The 9,868-nt window shown below is 48.7% G+C and overlaps 1 protein-coding gene across 1 annotated transcript in view; it reads right to left on the reverse strand.

Moving 5' to 3' along the window:
• Window positions 1-9,625, reverse strand: part of LOC149430904 (M-phase inducer phosphatase 1-like) — a gene marked incomplete at its 5' end in the record, with an annotated part of 31,413 nt that extends 21,788 nt beyond the window's left edge. The window contains 5 exons of the mRNA XM_089665936.1: window positions 2,108-2,194; window positions 6,294-6,330; window positions 6,806-6,844; window positions 7,744-7,795; window positions 9,515-9,625. Of these exons, the coding sequence (XP_089522062.1) occupies window positions 2,108-2,194; window positions 6,294-6,330; window positions 6,806-6,844; window positions 7,744-7,795; window positions 9,515-9,625 (326 nt within the window). The remainder of the gene's footprint in view (window positions 1-2,107; window positions 2,195-6,293; window positions 6,331-6,805; window positions 6,845-7,743; window positions 7,796-9,514) is intronic.
• Window positions 9,626-9,868: the final 243 nt, after the last annotated feature.

The raw sequence follows: 9,868 nt of genomic DNA on the forward strand, positions 1-9,868 counted from the left end.
CCGAGAACCGGCAATTGCATTTCCCGGTGATCAGCGTGTCATTGGACACGGCTTATCACGTGGTAAAAAGGCGCTGTGATTGGCCTTTTACCACATCACATGATCAGCTATGTCCATAGGACTCAGCGATCACCGGGGGCGCGCAGGAGAGTGCGCTCTGGCAGGACGTCATGATGCTCTCCCAGAACTGGCCGGCCGAAGTGCAGCCGTCATTCGGCTATCTGGTCAGCAACTAGTTAAATGACGCCGTCAATGAACGCAGCGCTTTACATATATATTGTACATTCACATCAGTCCCTAACCCTCAAGGGGTGTACAATCTCAGGTCCCCAACTCTCATTCATACACACACATACAAGGGCCAATTTAGACAGGAGCCAATTCACCTCCCAGCATGTCTTTGGAGTCATTAGAAGCCTGTACAGTACTGCATCAGCAATCAGCAGATGTTGGGTGCAATCTCAGGCTCCTGTAGACTGTCAGTGTAGCTGTCCACTCATCCCTCGTACAGGCAGGCAGTTACTGAATAAGGAACAATGAAACACCTAGAGAGCCCATGAGCACCCCTTAGTAGTTCATTGAGAACAAGCGGTCAGCCGTAATGGTAGTTGTAGTACTGCCATTCACAGAACTCAACGAACGACCTGGCTGGGTGGAGACTTTTAGAAATTGTGACAGTGGGTGCAGGAAGGAGATCCCCGGCCTGCTGCCCCAATGAGGACCCAGGTGGAGGGGCTGCTGCATCAGTAACATGTCACATCCCTGAAAACAGATGTAGCAGGTTATAAAAAGGGGAACTTATCCTTTAACTACTTCCCAAAGGACAGCTACAGCGCTGTTGTATAGTTCTAGGAGGTGCATGGACGTCCTCCCAGAACATGACCCCTGCACTGCCCCAGCTGCACGCACTCGGCGCCGCCAGTGATTGCTGTGTCCTACAGACACAGCTGATCACGTGATGTGGTAAAAGGCCAATCACAGCGGTCTTTTACCATGTGATCAGCCATGTCCAATGACAGCGGATGACCAGTAAATACAGTTGCCGGTTATCGGATGCACTTTCCTCACACGGTCACAGCATGAGGAAAATACTGCTGAGAACCGGCGTTGTCAAAAGGGATCGGCACTGATGATCAGTGCCCACCGGTGCTGCCTATCCGCGCCGCCACATCAGTTCCCCCCAGTGCAGCCCATCCATGCCACATCAGCTCCCCCCAGTGCAGCCCATCCATGCCACATCAGCTCCCCCCAGTGCAGCCCATCCATGCCACATCAGCTCCCCCCAGTGCAGCCCATCCATGCCACATCAGCTCCCCCCAGTGCAGCCCATCCATGCCACATCAGTTCCCCCCAGTGCAGCCCATCCATGCCACATCAGTTCCCCCCCAGTGCAGCCTATCCATGCCACATCAGTTCCCCCCAGTGCAGCCCATCCATGCCACATCAGTTCCCCCCAGTGCAGCCCATCCATGCCACATCAGTTCCCCCCAGTGCAGCCCATCCATGCCACATCAGTTCCCCCCAGTGCAGCCCATCCATGCCACATCAGTTCCCCCCAGTGCAGCCCATCCATGCCACATCAGTTCCCCCCAGTGCAGCCCATCCATGCCACATCAGTTCCCCCCAGTGCAGCCTATCCATGCCACATCAGTTCCCCCCAGTGCAGCCTATCCATGCCACATCAGTTCCCCCCAGTGCAGCCTATCCATGCCACATCAGTTCCCCCCAGTGCAGCCTATCCATGCCACATCAGTGCCGCCTCATCAACGCACATCAGTGCAGGAGAAAAATTACATTTGCAAAATTTTTAATAAAGAAAAATTTTCTGTTTTGTTTATAGCGCAAAAACCCAGCGGCAATTAAATACCACCAAAAGAAAGCTCTATTTGTGTGAAAAAAAAAAAATAAAATGTCATGGGTACAGTGTTGCACGACCACGCAATTGTCAAAGTGCGACAGCACTTAAAGCTGAAAATTGGCCCTGGGCAGGAAGGGGGTACAAGTGCCCGGTAGGTGAGGGGTTCGAGGTATAAAGCATGAAGTGTGCATTTATTATGAATAGCATCTCTTATTTTGCACTTGATCATTACAGCATTGACCGTCGTACATTTTCTTTGTTTTCCGAGTCGCCCAGATGAAACACTTCACAGTCCAAAGATTCCGACAGGTTCCGCCTGAACGTAGGACCACTTTGCTGCAGAAGAGGAAAAAAAAAAAATGGAAGAGAACATTAGAGGAGATTCAGCATGCACAGATCATTCTATCATTGGGTTGAAGTGTTCAGCAATTGGTTCAGCCGCTCTCAACCTTTTCAAATGCAGAGGAACCCTTGACACAACTTTCCAGTCTCAGGGAACCCCGGCTAAAAATGACTTTATGTACAATTCATGATACATTCGTGATGGTCAGAGGTAAGAAGGCTTCTTAGGAAGACTTACCCCCTTACAGATTGCTAAAAAGATCAATGATGTCAGTGGGAACTTACCTGGGGAGGCAAAAATTGCTCAAGGAACCCCTGGAGGAACCCTGGTTGAAAGACTGAATTCGATGCCGAGAAGGATCCCAATTGGGAAATTCTTAGACAAACTAAACATGGTGCTACATGAATACTGAACTATGCCAACGGTACATCCCAATGCAAATCCACCAGTATATCTGAGAACAGCACATGGTGGCATCCTGGGGGAGCAGAAAAAGGCAGCGGGCAATTTCCTACAACCTTACTAAGATAGTTATTAAAGAGGTTATTAAATATATTAACGTGTCACCCAATGTATGGTCTCCATTCAGTAGCCAAAAGAGGCATACAAAAAAGGAGGGTTGTGAAAAGAGATTCACAGAAAAGCGGCTACATAATGAACAGAACGTGACACTAAGGGAATAATTTCCAAAAATTATGCTTTATTACACACAAATGAATATGACATATGGGCATTCGCCCTGGTTTACCATCACCTCAGTATGAGACAATACACACAGACCTAAAACCATTTAAAATGACACAAAAACCGGTCTAAATGTATGTGTAGCAGGAAAAATGGCTACATGAGTCTAGTGTCCCTGCAACACAAACACATAGGTGAACACTTCCCTAGGGAGGTGTATCCAAAAATTATGCCATGGGCATACCATAATAGAGGATATGAGGGATTAAACAGTAACCATAATGGCAAATCCCTATCAAGAAATCCAAAAATTATGCTGTAGATATATATATCGCATGTATGCAATGAAGCAAGCACAATATGCGTCAAAAAGGAGAGTAGCAGGCCTCAGGCCTGTATGAAGGAAGACATAAATGTCAAATATATGGTACAATACATTCCTGTGCCGGCACAAGTGGTTGGGGCCCATTCATCTGTAATATAGATAGCTGTTTCCTAGAGCTCTTAGATGGGAATAGGAAATTGAAATGCGGTTGTTTCATTGGTCCTGACGAAGCTGAGTGAGATACGCCCATCGGCGAAACGCGTTGACGTCATACGTCAGATACGTCACTTCCGGTCATGCGCACTAGGTGGAACGCACGCTGACCCATAAGGAGGAAGCCATCTTCACAAGCCATGAGGCAAGCCTAAGCAGCACAAGCGCCGAGAAGGGGCTGGAACCCGCGGTATATCGGCGGATGTCAGCGGTGGTTCCTTGGCCGCCTTGGCCCTGTATGGCAGTACCTATGAAGGACTTCTCTTTCATTCCCGTTATCCATAGCACAGGTGGTGAGTGGATCGTTACAGGACATTAGATATATGGTCCTCTGTGATCTATATGACCTATATATCTTTTCTATAGAGTGTTAGCTCTGTCAGTGACTTCCCACATATTGTTTGTTTCACTACAGGATGGGGACATCATGGTGCGCTGTATAGGAAACAAGATATACCATATATATTTCAACAGGCAGAAGAGTCTTTGGGATGTGTCTTGTTTTTTCCTACAAAAAGTGGTGTATAGTCCACATATAGTGGTGAAGAAACCATTTCAAGCAGAGTGCTGCTGCGTGCATCTTTTCCTCCATCCTGGAAATAAATGGGGCATATTCCCATCCAAGAGCTCTAGGAAACAGCTATCTATATTACAGATGAATGGGCCCCAACCACTTGTGCCGGCACAGGAATGTATTGTACCATATATTTGACATTTATGTCTTCCTTCATACAGGCCTGAGGCCTGCTACTCTCCTTTTTGACGCATATTGTGCTTGCTTCATTGCATACATGCGATATATATATCTACAGCATAATTTTTGGATTTCTTGATAGGGATTTGCCATTATGGTTACTGTTTAATCCCTCATATCCTCTATTATGGTATGCCCATGGCATAATTTTTGGATACACCTCCCTAGGGAAGTGTTCACCTATGTGTTTGTGTTGCAGGGACACTAGACTCATGTAGCCATTTTTCCTGCTACACATACATTTAGACCGGTTTTTGTGTCATTTTAAATGGTTTTAGGTCTGTGTGTATTGTCTCATACTGAGGTGATGGTAAACCAGGGCAAATGCCCATATGTCATATTTGTGTGTAATAAAGCATAATTTTTGGAAATTATTCCCTTAGTGTCACGTTCTGTTCATTATGTAGCCGCTTTTCTGTGAATCTCTTTTCACAACCCTTTTTTTTTGAATGTCCTACAACCTGCCTGACCAATTCACAGTTCCAACACCCCCCCCCCCCCCCCCCATACATCAAGACACTGCAGGCCAACCCTAATGGTAGACTTGCTGGTTCCCACAGGATGCCGCCATGAGCTGTCCAGACAAGGTCTACCTATGGGTTTGGCCAGCAGTGTGTTGACGTATTGGGTGGGGGGGGGGGGGGGGGTAACCGTGAATTGGTCCTGCAGTTTGTAGGAAATTGCCTGCTACCTCTTGCTTGTCCCACCGGATGCCGCCATGAGCTGTTCAGACAAGAGGCAGCAGGCAATTTCCTACAACCTGCCTGACCAATTCACGGTTCCAACCCCCCCCCCCCCCCATACGTCAACACACTGCAGGCCATCACTAATGGTAGACTGGTCTGAACAGCATCCAGGGGGACCAGTAAGAGGCAGTGGGCAATGTCCTACAACCTGCCTGACCAATTCACAGTTCCAACACCCCCCCCCCCCCCATACATTAACACACTGCAGGCCAACCCCAATGGTAGACTTGCTGGTCCCCTAGGATGTTACCATGAGCTGTTCAGACAGGTCTACCATTAGGGTTAGCTTGCAGAGTGGACTTATGGGGGGGGGTTGGAACCGTGAATTGGTCCTGCAGGTTGTAGGAAATTGCCTGCTGCCTCTTGCTGGTCTCCCAGGATGCTGCCATGAGCTGTTCAGACAAGAGGCAGGCAATTTCCTACAACCAGCTTGACCAATTGACGGTTCCAACACCCCCCCCCCCCCCATACATCAAACTGCAGGCCAACCCTAATGGTAGACTGGTCTGAACAGCTCATGGCAGCATCCAGGGGGACCAGTAAGAGGCAGAAGGCAATGTCCTACAACCTGCCTGACCAATTCACAGTTCCAACACCCCACCCCCCCCCATACATTAACACTGCAGGCCAACCCTCATGGTAGACTTGCTGGTCCCCTAGGATGTCACCATGAGCTGTTCAGACAGGTCTACCATTAGGGTTGGCCTGCAGGGTGGACTTATGGGGGGGGGGGGTTGGAACCGTGAACTGGTCCTGCTGGTTGTAGGAAATTGCCTGCTGCCTCTTGCTGGTCTCCCAGGATGCTGCCATGAACTGTTCAGACAAGAGGCAGCAGGCAATTCCCTACAACCTGCAGGACCAATTGACTGTTCCAACACCCCCATATACATCAAGACACTGCAGGCCAACCTAATGGTAGACTTGTCTGAACAGCTCATGGCAGCATCCAGGGGGACCAGTAAGAGGCAGCAGGCAATTTCCTACAACCTGCAGGACCAATTGACGGTTCCAACACCCCCATATACATCAAGACACTGCAGGCCAACCCTAATGGTAGACTGGTCTGAACAGCTCATGGCAGCATTCAAGGGGACCAGTAAGAGGCAGCAGGCAATTTCCTACAACCTGCAGGACCAATTGATGGTTCCAACACCCCCATATACATCAAGACACTGCAGGCCAACCTAATGGTAGACTTGTCTGAACAGCTCATGGCAGCATTCAAGGGGACCAGGAAGAGGCAGCAGGCAATTTCCTACAGCCTGCAGATCCGACTGTTCCAACACCCCCCCCCCCAATAAGTCAACACACCGCAGGCCAACCCTAATGGTAGGCTTGTCTGCAGCATTCCTGCAGAAAATAAAACTCACCGGCATGGATCTCCTCCGTCCGAGAGGCAACTTGGCACTGAAAGATAAAACCGGATCATTTGTATACAATAAAAAGCTCCATGACTGTACAAAGCCAAACATAACACAAAGGAAATGAATGAATGGAGGGTCAAAGCATAGGACTGCCAGATTGGACCTACAGCAGCCAACAAGACGGCAGTGAAGACCGGTAGTCCATCCCACAGATCAGGACTGAGGCTACGTTCACACGTGTGACTTCTCATATGACTTTGGACACACAAAATTGCATGACAAGTCGCAGGCCATTGTGTTCAATGCACCCGTTCGGCACTCAGTCTCAAAGTAGTGCAGTCACCTTGTCAAAGTCACGTCTCAGATCCAGAGTGTCTTTATGACGTAACGCGCATTTTATGTTTTTGTTTAGATGTGAACTTATCCACCAATTTATGGATAAGTGTATGCCCATGTTCAATATATGGGGGGGGGGTAGAGAGGGGGACTTCAGGGTGCAAGGTGGAGAAAACACTTACCTCATGCGTTGGCCAGAGTCAAAGATTGCCTTCTCAAACCTGAAACATACAATTAGGAAATATTTCAACCCAGGCAGTACAAGACTGGAGAGGGTAAGGAGGAGAAGGGGGGGGGGGGGGGGGGGGAACAAAAAAAAACAAAACAAAAAAAAAAAAAAAAAAAACACAGACTTCTGAGGACAGCAAGCCACAGGCTAGTGGTGGTATAAAAACGACTACAAGCCTCAGACAAGAGCAGATTTCATGAATAAGCTACAGGACAAGTGCACATCCACCACCAACAGATTATGTCCTACGAGGACAATGCCACCCACTGTACAAAGAACTACATTTCATTTCCCTGGACAGAAGACTCAAAATAAAAAAAAAAAAAAAAGTTGTCTCAGAACCACCCCCCCCCTTTTTTTATTTTAAGCTGGGGCCCTAGAGAATTGATTTTTGCAATTTACTTTTTTTATGTCACAGTATTTTCAAACTATTTTTGGGAAAAAAAAATGCAGTTTTTCAATAAAATTCAAACCCCACACACTACACAACCCTTTTTTGTAAAATAGAAAAAAAAAAAAAAAAAAAAAAAAAAAAAAAAAAAAAAAAAAACACACGTTACACTGAGTAAATGGATACAAAACAGGTCATGCTTTAAAATGGTGCACACCCGTGCAACAGCAACATACGGCAAAAATTTTACTATTCACAGGCGACTCTTTACAAGCCTTTAGGTCACCACTGTAGGTTTAGAGGTCTGGTGCTAGAAATACTGCCCAAGATCCGACGGCCCGGTGATTAACATCCACGGCAACAAACGGCAAATTATATACACTTTTCTTCTTTTACCTGAAAATGCCGCATCCTTACAAGCAAATGCACAATAAAACACATTTTTATCCTCGCCGTGTAATTCGGTAGTTTGAAGGCAACAGGAAACATGAAGGACTTACGTTTCTTCCAGGTCTCTTAAACTCAATGAAGACGGCGAATCGAGACCAAGACCTGCGAGTAGAACTTACATATTAGTAAAATACAAAAAAAAAAAAAAAAAAACTAAAAAATTCTTAGTCAGAAGAGAATGAAGCGACAGGATCTCCCGCAGAAGAGAATGAAGCGACAGGATCTCCCGCAGAAGAGAATGAAGCGACAGGATCTCCCGCAGAAGAGAATGAAGCGACAGGATCTCCCGCAGAAGAGAATGAAGCGACAGGATCTCCCGCAGAAGAGAATGAAGCGACAGGATCTCCCGCAGAAGAGAATGAAGCGACAGGATCTCCCGCAGAAGAGAATGAAGCGACAGGATCTCCCGCAGAAGAGAATGAAGCGACAGGATCTCCCGCAGAAGAGAATGAAGCGACAGGATCTCCCGCAGAAGAGAATGAAGCGACAGGATCTCCCGCAGAAGAGAATGAAGCGACAGGATCTCCCGCAGAAGAGAATGAAGTGACAGGATCTCCCGCAGAAGAGAATGAAGTGACAGGATCTCCCGCAGAAGAGAATGAAGTGACAGGATCTCCCGCAGAAGAGAATGAAGTGACAGGATCTCCCGCAGAAGAGGTCAGCAATCCCTACAATACCAGTTCAGCTCAATGCTTCATGCAGCGCAGGTTTCCCAGCCACCAGCTGCAATCTAAACCTAAAGGATGACCAATGGCCTGACCAGGGTTGGCCGCTTCCAACAGTACTTCCCAGATTACGGGACATGCACCACTGACAGTACACAGTTCAGAGCAGAATGCTCATACCAGCTACCTATAATGGGCACTAGAGGGAGCCAACAGAGTGAAAATGCAGATTTCTGCAGCCCCCTCTACAAAGGAATATTCCCTCCATTGCATTATTCCTATCACTAATGGGTTTTTGTTCACTCCCCTCCTTCACAGAACGCCCCCCCCCCTTTCCCCCCACAGAACGTCCTAGCCCGCCCCATTTTCCCCCACAGAACGCCCTGGGCACCCCTCCACGTGACTTTACACAGCTAACATTACCAGCGTTATTAAAGTGCCCCGTGTGCATGGAGCCTTATGATTGTGCATTTATTGAGGGGGAGGTGTGGGGAGAAGATTCCCCACTACCAAAGCTGGGGAGCAAGGGCCGGTGCCTTCATAACATGTTACACCCTGAAGCAGCAGTCACTAAATAGCGGACCACGGTCCGCGAACAGCCGCTGCCCGCACCGCCAGCCCACAATGACAGACTCACCGCTGAGCAAGGCGGTTGTCACGGCACGATGACATCACATGTGCGACCTGCTCCTTTCAGCTCTGTCGTTTCCCACTCCCTGCCTGTACACAAGCGTCCAGCAAGGATCCCGGCACAGCTCTCCTCTGCCCTCAAGGTAGGGTGTAGTCTTACAGGGGCACTCTGATGGGCACATTGAATGTGCCCATCAGAGCGCCCCTTTTTGATGGGCACACAACAGAAAGGGGCACTCTTGAGTGTCAGGGGGCACTCAGATGGAAATACCTGATGTAAAGTTGCACTTTGATGGCGACACCTGATGTAAGGGGGTACACTGATGGCCACACCCTATTGGGACCTCCGCCAGATGAAAGTTTAGTGACCGCACCTCCTGGAATTTTAATTCAATACCCCCACTTAAAGCAACCCTACTGCTTAAAGGGTTGGTTCACCTTTCCAAGGCAGATGAAAATAAATGAGCAACCCCCCTCCCCCCCAAAGAAAATTCTGAGAGCCATCACAGAGCATGGAGTCACTTGCCTGCATCCATGGAGTCCGCAGAGTCCGTCCTGGGGAGGAAGTAGCGATCAGACAGCTTGCGTTTCGGAGTTTCACATTGACTGCAGAGAGGAGAAAAAAACCTGTTACATTCTGAGCAGAGACCAAAGACCCGTCACAGCAACAAGGACTGGAGGGGTCTAAAATACACACAAAGTCCCTTCCCTCTAGAATCGCACAGGCGTACCGGCTCCGCTCCCCCATCCACACTCGCACAGGCGTACCGGCTCCCCCCCCCCCCCCCCCCCCCCCTCGCACAGGCGTACCAGCTCCCCCCCCCCCCCCCCCCACAGGCGTACCAGCTCCCCCCCCCCCCCCCACTCGCACAGGCGTACC

Source organism: Staurois parvus, unplaced genomic scaffold (genome assembly GCF_062004578.1).
Source record: "Staurois parvus isolate SC_StPar_1 unplaced genomic scaffold, SC_StPar_1.0 ptg002419l, whole genome shotgun sequence".
Lineage (NCBI taxonomy): Eukaryota > Metazoa > Chordata > Amphibia > Anura > Ranidae > Staurois > Staurois parvus.